This window comes from Labeo rohita, chromosome 17 (genome assembly GCF_022985175.1).
Source record: "Labeo rohita strain BAU-BD-2019 chromosome 17, IGBB_LRoh.1.0, whole genome shotgun sequence".
Taxonomy (NCBI): Eukaryota; Metazoa; Chordata; class Actinopteri; order Cypriniformes; family Cyprinidae; genus Labeo; species Labeo rohita.
In genome coordinates, this window is record NC_066885.1 from 6,710,229 (window position 1) to 6,728,202 (window position 17,974).

Genomic DNA, 17,974 nt, shown 5'->3' on the forward strand with positions numbered 1-17,974 from the left:
TTTTATATGTTTTTAATAGTAGTAGTAGTATTGCACTGTTCTGGGCTTCTGTTTCTATTATATAAGCATCTAAACACAAACAATACAAATCTATAGCTATCTATAACTATCATTGGATAACAAAAATTATATGAGGCATTTTAGTAAGTATGTAGTATGATATGAGTGGGTTAAGATAGCTTTTGTGATGTAAAATACACACAAACAGAATCACAAAACAAAGGAACATTCTTGAAATTTGTGCACATTAGTTATACAATGCCGGAGGTTTCATCTGTGGGTTGCAACAGGGTTCAACTCTTCGAAGAGTCATCAGGTGCTTGAGGCACTTTATAAATAGACCTCTGCATAATTGAGGTCAGGTCTATTAGATTTCTCTCAGGGCGTCTCTGACAGACTGTTTCCATGATTAAAAATGTAACACTGCCTTGACTTCAGTTTACGCTGCTGTTATTTTATTTATATTAGGAGCTGGCAGTAAAAGTATAATACACAGATCTCACAGAGGATTGTAATTACATGCACACCACTCAGTGTTTACATCGGTTGCTGTTTCTTTAATCATGGGATCATTAAACCAAAAAGACCTATCTTTGGCACTGGTTACAGTTGAAGGTGATCTATTTTAACAGAATCCTATTTTATTCCAGTTCTAATTTCACATTAATTACGCTCAGTTCTTGATTTTCCTCATTATGACCACCACCGTTATTCTCAGCAGCATCATAAATGCAATGGACTTTGCAAGTGATCAATATCTCATGTATCAATATAAAACTAATTTAGCTAATTTTCCATAAAATATGTCCAACCCTTCCCAGATACTAACAGACCCACCTAGAGGTAGCAAAGCTAACTACAGCATTGAGAAAAACGGGATTTGCATGCAAACTTACCATATATCACTCTAACATCTGTAGCAAATATAAACTCTTACTGACACACACAGTGTTTAAAAAAGATGATTCCTGGAGGTAAAATAATTTGCACATGTGGTTGAATGGATCATCACACATATTGTTAAACGATTCAACTATGACAGAATCTGTAGTATGATTATGATTTCACTGCAGTGTCTCCACGTTGACAGAGTTGAGGATAACATCATTATAGACACTAAGACCTCTGATCTGGTTGAGCTCACGGATCCGATGTTTGTATTCCAGAAGGTGCGATTTGTTCACGGCCACTTTGTATTCGGTGTCAGTGCACAAGATCTTCAGCTGAAATTAAAAGCAAATGTAATCGGTTGCAACTGAACAAGCATGTAGTTTTGACCAAACATGGCCTTAGACAAATGCATAGCCTTACAAACATGTTTTGTTGGAGCATTTTTAGTGATGCTAAAAATACTGCTTTTCCACACTGACATCCAGCTATCCAATATCTTAGACATTCCCTAATGTCTTTAAACACAATGAGGGCCCGACAGTAAATATTTAAGACATTTGTTTAGTCTAAATAAAACCACTGAGATGAAATAGAAAGAAAAATGTTTGGTGCCATGCTCACCTCAAAAGGCTTTCCTAGGACAAAAGGGAAGGAGGAGAGCTCACGCTCTTCTCCTCCCCACTTGTTTCCAATCATGCTGTTTCGCACAATCGCTTGCTTTCCGCCTTCATTGAAGCGAGGGTTTAGATGGAACGCAATGTCATTCCCTCGGTTTAAATTAACTGTAAAGCTGGAGAAGAAAACATAAGAATACACACTTTAAAAAAATCATAATTTAACTGAATTCAATACAAGTTCTTGGTCTCATTGTGAACAATTCATCAGTGCACATTATTTACAAGCAAAATGTTTGTCATAAAATTAATGTGATGCATATTTGTCAGTCACACACAAGTATGATTTCTACTAGTTTTCTAATAAAAAAGTATTATTAAAACTATTAGAAAACATTACACCTAAAACACAATAACCAGGTGTATATATTTATCATCATCAAATTACATTTTAATTTCGAAATTCAATAATTGAATATTGCTTGTTCCACAGTTAGCTAAATTTAACTGTACTCATACTTTTTAACTCAGTGAGTGTAATTGTTTTTTTTGTTGAAAAAATTATGCGGATTCTAATAAATCCATTTTGAAAAACTATTTAAATTAAATAAAATAAATGCAAACAGTTAATAATAAACCAGTGCATAAATCTTACCCGTTTCATTTACGTATGACTGAAATATATATGCAACAATTTAAAGTTTTTGGTTTATGCTAAAACTGTGTAATCTAAATGGTTGGACATTTTATATGCAATACATAAACCTTAAATGTAGGCCTAAATATTAAATAGTGTATGTGCTGTATTATCAGTGACGGACAGCTGTTAATTGTCAGTTGTGAAATGACAATTGTTGTGTATGTGTGTTGTTGTTCTTACTGTTTAGCATTGGGTTTGACCTCTCCAACGATGGTAATGACCATCTTGTTATAGGCTCCACTTTGTAGTGGGAGGTCAAATGGCACAGTCTTGCAAAAAACAAAACAAAACAAAAAGTAAATGCATAGTAAAAGGGTTAACTTTAACAAGATTCAAAAAAGTGACAAAACCAGTCTTAAGTAGCACGGGCATATTTGCAGTGATAGCCAAACTTTAAAGGCAATTTTCTCAATATTCTGATTTTTTTGCACCCTCAGATTCCAGATTTTCAAATAGTTGTATCTCGGCCAAATATTGTCCTATCCTAACAAACCATACATCAATAGAAAACGTGTTTATTCATATGATAAATACATTTTAAAAAAATTGCCCCTTATGACTGGTCACAAATGGGAGTTTCACCAGCCCTGGGTATTTATATCTGTATTCTACAGAGCAAACTCTGTGATGGTTGTACAAATCCAAGGAGAGTGAAAACATCTTACTAGTGGTCTTGGAGCTTGGTCAGGAGCACCATAAGGACCAGTTTGTGGTGCAGGTCCAGGCCACCCAGGAGCTGTAGGCTGCTGAGGCTGCCCAGGCCATGCTGGTTGGTATGGTTGCCCTGGCCAGACCGGTTGGTTTGGCTGACCGGGCCATGTGGGGTTAGCGGGCTGACCAGGCCAGGTGGGGTTAGCAGGCTGAGTAGGACAGGTGGCTGGTTGGCCGGGCCATACGGGGCCTCCTGCCTGCTGGTTATTTGGCTGTGGGAAGTCAAGGGCATCTGAAAGCTGAAACGCAATATAATGGAAATTATAACATGGTATTTGTTGTGCTAAATTAGATAAATAGAATTACTGAGATGATAAAAAAGTACTTACATCCATGATACCTGAAATAAAAACAGAGAGAGAAGATTAAGTTTGGAATGTTAATTTTTTTTAATTGAAATAATATTTTGTTAAATTAATAGGTCTCCCAAAATTAAAAAAAAATGTTAAAAATGTACTCAGTAATAGTTTGTCTCTTCACTGGAATGATTTGGAGAAGATTTGGAGAAATTTTGCATTACATCACTTTCCAAAGGATCCTCTGCAGTGAATGGGTGCCGTCAGAATAAAAGTCCAAACAGCTGATAAAAACCTCACAATAATCCACAACTAATCAATTAATGTCTGTTGAGTGAAAAGCTGACATAAATTCATCAATAAGCTGTTTTTAACTTCAAAAGGTTGCTAGAGTAAAATACTACTCATAAAATTGCTTTCTCCATGCAAGGAAAAAAATCATCTCATCTGAATCAAGACTGAAATATACACAGATTAAGCACTGTTTACAAGCAAAAACAGTCCAAAACAGCTTTAAGCAAATATGTTGGTGGCTTTTATGATGTGAGAGGACAACATGGGACTTTTTCACTGGAGGAGGCGTTATGATGAATTATACATTCAGTTTGAAGTTAAAAACATCCTAATGATGAATTTATTACAAACATGCAGTTTTTCACTCCATAAGAGGTTAACTGATGAATTGTTGTTTGTTGTGGATTATTGTGATTTTTTTTATTAGCTGTTTGGAATCTCATTCTGACAGCACCCATTCACCGCAAAGGATCCATTGGTGAGCAAGTTACGCAATGCTAAATTTCTACAAATCAGTTCTGCTTAAGAAACAAACTCGCCTACATCTTGGATGGCATGGGGGTAAGAAATTTTTCACCAAATCCATTTTTGGGTGAACTATTTCTTTAAGCAAATTCACCCTCCTGAATGCACAAGGGCAATCTTTCCACTAAACATAGTCTCTGACATATAACCTAAGGTTAATAAAAGTGCATTTGAGTGATAAAGGTGAAGCAGTTGAAGAAAACCCCAATAAATTTTGTCAATGTTTGTTTTAAAAATTATATAATTTTTTTTACTGGTTCCCAAGACTACATTACATGCTCCCTTTAGTTGATGATTCACTCGTCTACGAAAACACCCACCACACCCATTGTACTGTGTGAATGGTGAGCCAGAGGGGATACATGATGATTACAATAGCAGATAATATGATATTATTAACAAACACTTTGTGAATGATAATAAATGCACTCTATTTAAAAGAGACGCATGTTAAATGAAATAGAGTTCCCATGATGTGTTTTGGCTTTTGAAGTAAGAATTTGTACAAATATTCACACTGAAATGTTGCACATACAACATACATCTCTAAAACCTCAAATCAATATAACCTTTTCCCCTTTAGCAAAGTTTTAAGAGTATTATTATGCAATCTGCATTCAGTTGCAACTTGAACACTGCAGGTTTAGACCCGTTAATAGGCCTGCGGATTTCACCGGGCCTGTGAATCACATGAAGGCATATGTTTAAAACCAGCAAAAGTACATCTAAACTATCTTTCTTTCAAAGTGAATATAAAGATTGATTTGACGATCAAGAGAAACATTTAGTCATCAGTATCCTGTTCTTAGCACACTGTTTCCTGTTAGCATGGCAATGTTTATGTGATCTGATTCACCTTCTACTGAAAGTTAAAACATTAATTAGGCATGTGGATTTTTCCAGGCCTGTGAAGGCATGCATTTAAAACTAGGTAAAGTACAACTAAACTCTAGCTTTCTTTCAAAAATGTCAAGTTGTTTAATGTCTATAAAACTCTCAAGGTGTTTTTTATGTCAGCATAACAGGATTACTTTCTGTTGGCATTAGGAAAAACTCTTCAGCCACATTTACACATCACTATGCAAACACAAACACCAAACTCACATCTATTAACCTCAATGTTTTAAAAAAAAAAAGAAAAAGAAGCTAAAAGAAGGTATATACCTGTATTTGTGCTGTTGTTGTCACACAGGTGCTGTTCTGTAGAAGCAGTAGGTACACAGACAGGAATTCCGGGTGGAGTTCATAAATACACTCTCACGCCCCTAAAAACCCTCCCCAGCTTTTCTGAGAAGAGACCGCACCCACACAAACACATGGCCTGATTTCCATAGTGAAATATGATCTTTTAGAGGAGAGGAGAAACTGTGAATAATCTTTTTAACAAGTATGCTAAAACATTCTTATCTGATTGAGTCAATATTGGCTTTTTATGTTCTGAAGGTTATGCACTTTAGTTCATCTGGGGTGTTTAACCTCATGTGTTTTAAGGATGGGTGTAATCGGGGGGAATTCAAGGAGTTTCGTTTTTTTTTGGATGAACAAAAGAACCAAAGAATGAAAAAGCCAAGTTGCCTTGGCAACTAGGTAAGGATTGGAATAGCTGTTCATAGTTCAAAACATATGTAGGGTTGCATAGTAACTGGCATCGCATGGCTGTATATATACAGTGGACACACCCATTTATTCACTACTGCTACTTTTTCCACATTTTAGAATAGTAGTAAAATAATCGAAAGCTATGAATTAACACAAGTTGCAGTATTGGAGCAGTGTTGCAACCAAAAACATCACACAAATAAAAAATAATAATATTGTAGCTTGTTTTCATTCGCCACCTTTTGTCTAGATTCTGTCTCTGCTTACTCATGTAAACCAAATTCATGTAGTGCAACATGGGAACCTTAGTGTTATCAATTTGATAAACAAATTCATACATAGGCACAGTTTATATTCACCTACAAAAACTAATTTTAAGAAAGCTGGCTTTAGATCAAAAGGATTTGAAGATCACAAGTAACATTCAGTCAAGTCTATCCAGATGTTTTACTGGTACTGTAAGTTCAAATGTCATTCATGCTGATTCACCATGCATTCTACAAATGCAGACCTTCAGTTCTTCCTGAGAGAACTTTGAAGTTATAAACATGCATTTTTACCTTATTAATCATTAAATATTAATAGAAGGCTGTATTTGTCAGCAGGTCATTCTGTGTTATAATTAAATAATGCATGACATTTGGAGTCAGCCTTAAATCAGTTATAAATGTTACATTTTATGCATAAAGCAGTGAGAGTGGAAAGTTCATAAATGTCTTTCTGATATAAAAACTGATTTCATTTTTAGACATTTGCATTGGATTTATATTTGTTTATAACTTTAAATCTTTTTATTTAATCCAACTAGTATTTAATTTAAAAATTAATTTATTAAACAGGACAGTCAATGTATATTACATGCTATTATATTGTACATTTAAGATGACATACACTACCAGTCAAAGGTTTTAGAACAGTAAGATTTGTAATGTTTTTAAAGACGTCTCTTCTGCTCACCAAGCCTGCATTTATTTGATCCAAAATACAGCAAAAGCAGTAATGTTGTGAAATATTTTTACTATTTAAAATAACTGCTTTCCATTTCAAAGCTAGATTTTAAGCATCATTACTCCAGTCTTCAGTGTCATGTGATCCTTCGGAAATCATTCTAATATGCTGATTTGCAGTTCAAGAAGCATTTATTATTATTATTATTATCAATATTTAAAACAGTTTTCCATTATGAATAGATACCATTCAATACCATTCAACAACTTGGAGTCAGTATAATTTTTATTTTTCAGCTTTGAAATCACAGGATTAAATTACATTTTAAAAAGTATTCAAATAGAAAACAGGTATTTTAAATAGCAAAAATATTTCTTCATTTTTCGCTGTTCTTTGGATCAAATAAATGCACGCTTGGTGAGCAGAAGAGACTTCTTTAAAATAAAAAAAACTGTGTAGAAACAATTTGAAACTTTAGTATAGGGGACACTTTATCTTCACTTTATCTTCACACAATATTGTATTTTATTTTATTGTATTTGATTAACTACCTTTACCTAAAAATTGAGTGTTTACTGTTGCCCTTTGGATTGTTGATGTACTATTTCCTATTTAATACTGTACAGCCGCCTTGTCACAATTCTGTATTGTTAAAGGCGGTATATAAATAAAGGTATATAAATAAAGATGATATAGCATCTGGTTTTTCTGACTGATGGAAGAAGTCTTCATAGTCTAAATATAAATATAAAGTCTAAATATAATAGATTTCATTATATGTCTATTCAGTACAGTATTTGAAAGAGTCATGCACTGCACATCCACTAGATGGCGTGTTTACTCTGTAAATAAGTGTCAGGGACGTGCGATTATACTAACGTGGATTTGTTTAAAGCCTTTGTTCAAATATTCTACGGTATTTTCCAGACAGCCTTAAATGCCTTAATTTGGCTTTAATACAAATCAAATAAAGGCTAATGTTCATGAACAAATTTTCAATTGCCCTTGTTTGTTCTGGAATGCTTTCACAACTTAGAGCAAACCACATATGCTTCCCAAATTATCTGTATATTTAGTCAAGGTGTTAAACAGGAAATATGATCTATCTTACATTATGCAGGGTGTAGACTTTTACGTAATGGTTCACCGACATAATAAGTAAAGCTTGGCCGACAGAGAAAGGTTTATAAAGAGCCTGAAATCTGTTTTATTAACACTAGGTGTCAAACAAGCGCTTTAAAGCACCGGGTTCAGAGGTCATAAGGTGATTGGTTGATAGGGGTGAGGGGTCAAATGTGTGTTGACCAATATTGACGATTGATTAAGCTTGATAAGATAATAAGTTTAAGAACATAATAAACAAGTATACTTCTCAGTGTGGATTTTTGTCCCTATTCAATCATTCTGGGAGTAATTTATTAAGCAGTCATATATCAAAACAAAACAAAAGAATGAAGGATTTCTTAGATACTGACCAATGTCTTTCATTAATGTCTTTCTTTATTTGCCAACATTTGCATCTTCTTTAAATGTTGTTAATGTCAATATTTTGTTTAGCATTGCAGACAATTACACTGAAATCTTAGCTTATCATTAAGATCATAAGCACCTGCCTGTATCAGAACATTTAGGAATTTCACACAGTTTATAAAGTCAGTGTAACTGGATCTGGTAGGATCTGGCAGAGCCGTTACAAAGAATTGCCTGTGAAAGCGATTAGTGTCATCTAGGATCGCTTTACTGTATTTTTTTGGACAGCATCACTGCTGTTGTGAAAACAGGAGAGAATGTGAATATTTTTTGCATGAAAAAAAGATGCAGCTCTCTTTGTACTATTATTTATGAGCTAATGTTTAGGGGTCTGCTTGTTTTCTAGAACATTCCTGAAAAATACCCCCTACCGAAGAGCTTTATTGGAATTTCCTATTAGCGTCTTCCTGAGCACTAGCTTAAAGAGGGCATGTTTGTTTAGGCTTGTTTGATTATCTGAACTATTTCGCCATGTCCAAACATAAAAAAAGCATAACAAGCAGCGTCTAATTGTTTTGTGCGAGAGCTCTCTTATCTGTCCCAGCAGAATCAAAACAAAAACAATCACTCCAGCTTTTTTTTATTCTGGATCTCATATCTGAATTACGAACCTCATCAGGTCTGTTCTACCCCTACCACAACTGCACAAAAATTTCCTTTTATACACGTAGCCAGCCTCGTAAATGCAGTATTCACTCTCTCTTCACCGTTCACTGAAATTGCTCTTTGTTTTGCTGAAAGGTCATTTATTTATATGCTCTTAAAATCAGTTTGAGCAGAAAGAGCTTTCCTATTCTAGCACCTCAGACCGGAGGCCTAAAAATCAAATGCAATCTTGTTTCCACACCATTTCTTTTAGATGTAAATGATACTATACCTCAAATCACGATGCTTGATACTTTTTTAGGTAATCAGAATTATAATCAGAATTATAATGTATTCACCTTGTGGATACATTAAATTAAACAAACGTGTTGTTATTCTTTTCATTTTATTATTAGATTTCTTTTTTTTTTTTTTTGTTATTTTGAACTTACTGATTCATGGTTTTCACAAAATATTATACAGCACAACTTGTTTTCAAAATAATTATAATAAATGTTACTTAAGCAGCAAATCAGCATCTTAGAATGATTTCTGAATGATCTGAAGACTTGAATAATGATGCTGAAAATTCATCTTTGCATCACTGGAATAAATCATTTTGAAAAATATATTTACATAGAAAACAGTTATTTTAAATTGTAATAATATTTCATAGTTTTACTGTATTTTGACCATATAAATGCAGCCTTTGTGATCTTTAGAGACTTCTTTTAAAAAAATCTTACCAGCCCCAATTTTTCAAACATTTTTGACTTACAAAAAATCATTGAGATCCAACAGCGAAAATAAAAAGCAGAAATAAAACCAGAACACAAACACTGCACAAATCTTTGATTGCACTGATGCAGTTCATGAAATCAAATTAAGCTAATTTGCTTTTGATGATGTAGGAAGATTGTGATCGAGCGAATTAGAGTTGAAAGAAATTAGTTTAAAGCTTGTTTCCAAGACTCTACTGATAAAACGTGCTGGTTTATTTCTCCTTCAGAGATGGCTGGAAGGGCTTAACTAAACACGACATTCAATCTAACGCTTGGCTACTCTATGTTCCTGTTGGAAGCACGGCGTTTAATGGCAGAAGCAGACGGAACGAGGGGAACCCACATGATAAAGTCAAATGATCTTTGCAACTGAGAAACCAAACCAAAGGCGAATGCATTCAAAAGGCAGACGGTTCTCTCATCAGTGATGGCAATCAGACCGTCCACGGCCTGGAACCCATTCTGCATTTTTCATTTGCTGACCATTCACCTAAAAACCACTATGACGCACAATTTATTTACTCTTTATGCATGGTCAGCAGTGTCCTAGACTCTGCAGTCTCGCCTTTAAAGAGAACCGTAGAAGGACATTGCTGAGCAAATCTCCATACTTTCTGAGTGAAAAAAACACCTTTTAAATGAGAAGTTGACTTCAGGAACAAAAAATTACAGATAATTTACTCACCTCCTTGTCATCCAGAATGTTCATATCTTTCTTTCTTCAGTCGTAAAGAAATTGTTTTTTTGGTGTCTGTGAGTTTAAACTTCCAAAATGCAGTTTAAATGCAGCTTCAAAGGGCTCTAAATGATCCCAGCCGAGGAAGAAGGGTCTTATCTAGCAAAACAAACATTTATTTTCTCAAAAAAATTACAATTTATATACTTTTAAACCTCAAACTCTTGTCTTGCCTTGCTCTGCGTGAACTCTGTGCATTCCGGGTGAATACAGTTAGGGTATGTCAAAAACTCCCATCTGATTTTCTCCTCCAACTTCAAAATCGTCCTACATCGCTGTTTTCCTTTTTTTGTAAAGGGCCTTTGATCTTTTGGCACGTTCACTTTGTAAACACTGGGTCGGTACTTCTGCAAAACTCTGGGAGTTTTTCAACACACCCTAACTGTATTGACCCAGAATACAGGCTAGACAAGATGAGCATTTGTGGTTTCTCCAGATAAGACCCTTCTTCCTTGGCTGGGATTGTTTAGAGCCCTTTGAAGCTGCATTTAAACTTCATTTTGGAAGTTCAAACTCACAGGCACCATTGAAGTCCACTATATGGAGAAAAATCCTGAAATGTTTTCCTCAAAAAACATAATTTCTTTACGACTGAAGAAAGAAAGACATGAACATCTTGGATGATGGGGGTGAGTAAATTACCTATAAATTTTTGTTCTGGAAATGAACTTCTCTTTTAGGTTTGGTGGGTGAGATATTAAACAGACAGATCTGACCCTTAGTGCATGGTTGAGAATTTGAAAATTTGTCAAAAAGACATTTGTAGAATGTTACAAGGGCATGTTAAGGCGAAATTCCTAATAGCACAAGGCAGTAACAAACTACTTTTGCTTTCCAGAAGCTCTGGGAATGTTGAAAATGTCATCAAAATCACATGCTAGCACTTACTCCTGCATCATATGATGATGGCATTTTTGTTCGCTCCATCATAATGGGATGCTTCAGTCCTCAAGGTCTAGCAGCCGGCCTTTATTCAGGAGACATTTAAGTTGTAGAATCATGCAAAATAGAACTAAACTTGAGGTATTTGAAAAGACTTTTCATATTATGCTTAGTTAGAATAGAAAACATACTTTTAGGAAAATGTTAATTGCATTCATTGTTCACTTATTCACTCTTTAAAGAAAGAGTTCACACAAATATGACAGCTCTATCATTTTTTACTCAGCCTCATGCTGTTTCAAGGCTATATTCTGTCATTTGTTCTATGGAACGTACAGTTTAAAGAGGAAATTTGAACAATGTTTATGCAGATTTTTTTTTGCATATGAGGACAATTCATAGCGACCACATCTAACAAGCTCCACAATGGACCAAAAACACAAAGCAGTGTTTCTGAAGCCATATGATAGCTTTGTGAGCATAGACCACATACATGTAAGCTTCTTTCAAGGTGTTTTATCTCCATTTAGGAGCTTGACAGACATGTTCACTATGAAAGAAAATAGGTGTTGTGAAAAAATGGATTTGGAATGTCCAGAAAATCTGGAACATGGATTTAGAATGTTCAGAAAATGGATTTGGAATGTCATGAGAGTAAGAAAGTAATCTTCATTTTTGAATGAACAATTCCTTTAAAAGCCTGCATTCAACTGTAATCTGCATTCATTAGGATTGCATAAAAATAGTTTTCCCTCATTAACCACATACAGTAAATATCTGAGAGTTGATTGCACATTAAATACTGTAATCAACATATTTCTTGGCTGGAGACTACAGTGACAAAGTCTCACTAATGAGCTTCACTGCTATGCATGTGAAGAGCAAATACTCATGCATCACCAGACAAAAACAAAGCTAACAAGCTGTCAAACAAAAGCGACGGAGAGACAATCAAGCCGTCCAACTGTGTGTACATTCAAGGGCTGCGGTGCGGATTAAAACAGCGAGATTAAATTAATGCAAACATTTGTAACCTCAAAACCAGACAACAAAGAGCTGCTCTGTGGAGAACCCAACTGCATGCCTATGCTGTAATTATAATCATTTTTCAGATGCTCAGAGAAATGGATGACACAGTGAGATGAGGCTGCATTTATGCCGATATGTTTCCACTCCGTGCAGGTATCAGCAACAGGGTTCACCGGAGCAAAATATTAGCTGAGTAGGTTGAATCCAACCTGCCGCTGGGCAGAGGACAAGAGACCGCATATGTAATGCAACCTCACACTGTCTCCACCCAAACCTTCCCACCCTCTTTTTCTCACACATGCACATGCATGCACATACGCATGGAGAGATAGAGAGCGAGCGGTCAATCAACCTGTCCAGTGTGCAGATGTCTTTCATAGATAAACCAAGGAGGCTGACTCATGTCACTGATGCTGAATGGGATGTCAGTCAGGGAACTGAGACTCTGAAAAAGCCTATTATCTGCCTTTAACTACAAAAACATGAGACTACATTGATTGCCCATGTCTTTGTAATGCTACACTAAGGAAACATACAGGGGGTTAGAGGAGGATGAACAATTGTTGCTTTAAATTTTATACTTTTTGTAGTTTGTTTGCTTAACTTATGTTGAAAACGAGCCATGTTTACATACCTATTTATATTTATCATAGAGAAAACCACCTAGAAAACTCAATAACCAACCAGAACTACCTAGTAACCACCCAGAACACCCTAGCAATGGATTACTTTTAAATTTAGAAAATATCTGAGATTCCTGAGTTCAGGTGACAAAAGTAATGCAAAAGTAAGAGTGCATTACTTGCAATAAAAAGTAACTAAGTAATGCAATTAGTTACTTTTTTATGCAGTAACCCAATATTGTAATCTGCAAAACCCTAGCAACCACCTGGGACACCATAGCAATCATTCAGAACAGCTTAGAAACCTCTTATGAATCACCCAGAGCACCTAAGTAACTACCAAGAACATCTTAGCAACCACACACAACACCTTAGCAACCACCCAGAACACCTTAGCAACCGCATAAAACACCCTAGCAACCACCCAAAACACCATAGCAATCATCCAGAACATCCTAGAAACCTCTTATTAACCACCCGAACACCCTAGCAACTACCCAGAACACCTTAGCAACAATGCAGAACACCCTAGCAACTACCCAGAAACACACACAAAAAAACCCCTAGCAACCACCAAAAAACACCCTAGCAACCACCCAAAAAAACTCTGGCAAACACAGAGAACACCTTAGCAACTATGCAGAACACCTTAACAACTACCCAGAAACACCAATATATCCCTAGCAACTACCCACAAAAACTTATATAACCCTAGCAACCATGCAGAACACCTTAGCAACCACCCAGAACACCTTAGTAACTACCCAGAAACAGCCAAGTCTAGCAAATACTGAAGAACACCTTAGTAACTATGCAGAACATCTTAGCAGCTCCCCAGAAACACCTTGAAGACCCTAGAACACCATAGTAACCTCTTACCAACCACCAGAACACCATAGTAACTACCTAGAAACACCCATATAACTGTAGCAGCCACCCAAACACCCTAATAACTACCCAGAACATCTTAGCAACTATGCAGAACACCCTAGCTACTACCCAGAAACACCCATATAACCAAACTACCCAACAACTACCCAAAACACCTTAGAAACCTCTTACCAACCATCTGAACACCCCATCAACTAGCCAGAAACACCCTAGCAACCATTCAAAACACCTTAGCAACCACCCAGAATACCTTAACAATCATTTATAACACCTTAGAAACCTCTTATTAACCACCCAGAACAAACAAGTAACATCCCAGAACACCTCAGCAACTACTCATAAACACCCTAAAAAACCCTAGTAATCACCCAGAACACCTTATCAACCGCTCAGATCATCCTTGTAATTACCCAGAAACACCCAGAAAAACCATAGCAACCACCCAGAACACCTTAGAAACCTCATACTAACCACCAAAAACACCCTAGCAACTACCCAGAAACACCCATATAACCCTAGCAACCACCCAAACACCCTAGTAACCATCCAGAATCCCTTAGCAACTACCCAAAACAACTTAGAAACCTCTTATCAACCACCAGAACACCCCATCAACTAGCCAGAAACACCCACAAACCCTAGCAACAACAAAGTTTAGTACACTTTGAAGTATAGTATCAGTAAACTACTAGTTTGGTAGTTTTATACTACAAGTATAGTCATAAGTTTTCTTTAAGTGAACTTTACTATATTTTAGTATACTTTAAGTATACTGCTATTTCTCTATTTAGGTATTAGTATATATTTTGTTATATGAATATCTAAACATACAAAACCTCAAAAGAAATAACAGGGTATGCATATCTTTTTTTTATAAACACTCTGATGTGGGTAAGTTTAAAAAAAAAAAGTAAAATAAATAAATAAACAACATTTTGAACAAAAAGCTAAAAAAAAAAGGACTATTCATGATTATCAAAACGTAGATGGAGTTGATCAACAGCCCAAAACTTGACAGTCATTATTACCTCTTCATGGGTCGACATTTTATTCCGTAACATTACACAGTTTTACATATCTATGGTTTTGATGCTGTTTTATGTCTGACGATTGTGTTAGATTACATGTGGAAGCATCTTTTGTTTCAGTTTCTTCTCAGTTCTTCACCTGTGTTTTGGAAATTCTGTACAGATGATGTGAAATTCTCAGAGCACAAGTACAGCTCAAATATATTTATAATGTACTGTATAATGTATAAGTCAAGTACACTTAAATGTCATTTTAAGTATATTTATGAGAAGTATATAAAGCACATTTTTGAGAAGCACATAAAAGGTAGACTGAAAGTACACTTTTCTATTTTTTAGTTTAAAAGAAGTATACTAATAGCACACTTGAATAAACTTCTTTTTCGTAAGGGTAGCTACACTCCAGTAACCAAACAGAAACCCTAAGCACACACCACAATCCACTGAGATTTTATATATATTTAAATATTTATACATTCTATATTGCTTTTGACTGGCAACCACCCAGAAAACCCCTAGCAACCATCCACAACACCTGGGACACCTAACAGCCACCCAGAAAAACCTTAGTAATGACCCAAAACCACCTTAGCCGGTGTTGCCAAGTCCACATTTTTCCCGCAGAACTGGGCTACTTTAACACGGATGGCAACCTGCAAAAAAAAACATGTACTTTATCTGCCCGGAATGCGATTTTTACTGGGGGACCCACCTGCAAAACTTGATTGGACTAGTTTTGAGTAGCATTTGGGCAGGTTTTGTTGTGAAAACCTGGCAACCCTGGCCATAGCACTGAGCCAGAACAACTTAGCAACCACCCAAAAAGTCTTAGCAACCACCCACAACACCACAGCACCATGGTGCCAGATTTTGCAAGAACAAGTTCACACTTCACATCGTAAATCCCCTCAAATCTAGTTGATTCTGCATTTAATTATTAGCGTCATCGTTAGAGTAATATTAGTCGCTGATTTCAATATATTTCTCTGCTTAACACAATTAGATATCATTTAACACCAATATGACCTCAGTCAACATATTCCATCAAAGCTGCTTGCCAATAATGGAATTAGCGCGGGTACATGATTCGTATCATGCGGGGTCGGTCGCAGTAACATGGCTTCCACTCAACCCCCATTGTCTTGGGAGATGTCATTTTTGATCGAATAAAGGGTGTCCTAAAAATGAACCCTAATCCTCCAAATGAAAAGGCACCCAAATGTTCAGCCATCAGGGCTCGCATGAGCGCTCTGATCCGTCAGATTAAGATATGCGGCGCACATCCAGCGAGCCTTGACCACATGGTGACAAAGAGACGTCCCTGCACTGTGTGACAGGTTCCTGCTCTAGGGAGCATGTGCTTGCGTAGGTGTGCGTGTAGCCCTCGTATCAGTGTCAACTCCTTTTTCCCTTAAGGCGACACACACATGGAACATTTAGCCTGGAACGAATGATTCATATGTAGTTTTTAATATTGTAATGAAATCATCCCCCTTGAGGAGGAGTGCCAAGAGGTGGCAAGAAGAAAAAAATAAAACAACTACACGTACACATATGAAAAATATTTTTATACCAGTCAAAAGCCATATAGAACGTATAAATGTTATTACATTTTAGTGGATGATGGTTTGGATATATAAACGTTTTTAAAAAATGTATTTATGTTAACAAATTTAAAACACTAAATACTAATTGCAAATCTAAAATCTAAAATTGCATTCAAATATAAAAAAAAATCAATAGTTAAAACTCTAGAATCTGACTGGATTATGGATATATGTCAATATAAAATCATAAAAATATTACAAACAATTATTTAAAAATATATATAAAACTATGTTTTATTGTATTTTTTCATTTTTATTTTTATGTATAATATAATATAATATAATATAATATAATATAATATAATATAATATAATATAATATAATATAATATAATATAATATAATAATAAATGCCTGATTTTATGTTAATGTAAAACCATACAAATATAATATAATATAATAAATGTCTGATTATGTTTAAATAAAAACATCAAAATAATTCAAAAATAAAAAATAAAAAATAAAATAGTTCCAGCTCTAAAATCTGACTAGATGATGGATTATATGTATATATAAAATCATAAAACAATTAAAGACATAAAACATAAAAATATATTATATATAAAAATATTATATGTCAGAGTACATGTTGATATACAACAATAAAAATATCAGAAAATAATTACAATTAAAAAAAAACAATCAAAACCTTTATAAAATGGATAGTGCCAACTCTAAAATCAGACTGGATGACGTATTATATGTTAATATAATAACTATAAAAATATTACAAACAATTAGTGAAAAGTATATATAATTTTGCATTGTATTTTTTTGTTTTTATATTTTGATGTAATATAATGTTTATATAATATAATATAATATAATATAATAATATAATATAATATAATATAATATAATATAATAATATAATAAATTTCTGATTATATGTTAATATAAAACCATAAAAATATAAGAATCTGACTGGATTATTTATTACATGTTAATATAAAAATCATTAAACAATTAGTTAAAAATATATTATATATAAAAAAGTGTGTGTGTCAGAGTATTTGTTAATATAAAACCATAAAAATCTTGAAATATATTGAAAATACTTTTAAATGCTTTTAAAAATAAAACTTAAAATGGATAGCTCAAACTAAAATCTGACTCTTGACTCATAGTCATTTTGAAATATCCAAAAATGGCAACTGTCACAGCTTCTTAGTGCTTTAATACACTCTATATGTCAGTATTTATCTCTGTGTGCTTATTTATATACCACTGTAAACTAAGGACAAGTATGTTCCTTCAAGCACAGTCTCTCCTGCAAGGTCATTGCTTCTTTAAGAAGACACTGAATGAATGTGCCAGACACTCTGTCAGCTTTCAGAAGGGGCAGATTACTGCATGTCCATCCAGTGACACTTTCTGCAAGCCTGTAATTTATCAGTGGAAATCCAAAACCTAAAATACACACTTTACAGCCTTTTTGTGAATGCTGTCAGAAAGCGCTACGGCATCACCATAGCAACCCTTCCGTAATAGAGTGGCGACAGTCAGAGAGAGAGAAGAAATTGGAAATGTGAAGGGCATCTCTGCACACATTATGATTTTGCAAGGCATGCTTACTCACTTGCGAACAGCACAACACATAAGCGATGACCTTGCGGTCCCCAAGGTCGGCAGGAGTGCGTAGATTTATTCCGCACTGAGAGCACAGTGACTCAGTAACACCTTGTGTCCGCAGGGAGCACTCA

At 35.0% G+C, this 17,974-nt stretch overlaps 1 protein-coding gene across 1 annotated transcript; it reads right to left on the minus strand.

Annotated features, from left to right (window-relative positions):
• Positions 1-433: 433 nt before the first annotated feature.
• Positions 434-3,375, minus strand: lgals3b (lectin, galactoside binding soluble 3b). Its single transcript, XM_051132531.1, has 5 exons — positions 3,246-3,375; positions 2,871-3,155; positions 2,386-2,474; positions 1,513-1,681; positions 434-1,223 (listed from the first exon to the last, which is right to left on the minus strand). The coding sequence occupies exons 1-5, from the start codon at positions 3,249-3,251 to the stop codon at positions 1,065-1,067; spliced, it is 708 nt and encodes a 235-aa protein (XP_050988488.1). The 5' UTR covers positions 3,252-3,375; the 3' UTR covers positions 434-1,064.
• Positions 3,376-17,974: the final 14,599 nt, after the last annotated feature.

Bases quoted from the DNA above. Each gene is read 5' to 3' on its own strand.
- lgals3b (XM_051132531.1), bottom strand. The intron at 2,475-2,870 runs GTAAGATGTTTT...GTTTTTTGCAAG, and splicing joins ACCAAGCTCCAAGACCACTA to ACTGTGCCATTTGACCTCCC. The intron at 1,682-2,385 runs GTAAGAACAACA...TTTCTTCTCCAG, and splicing joins GTCAAACCCAATGCTAAACA to CTTTACAGTTAATTTAAACC.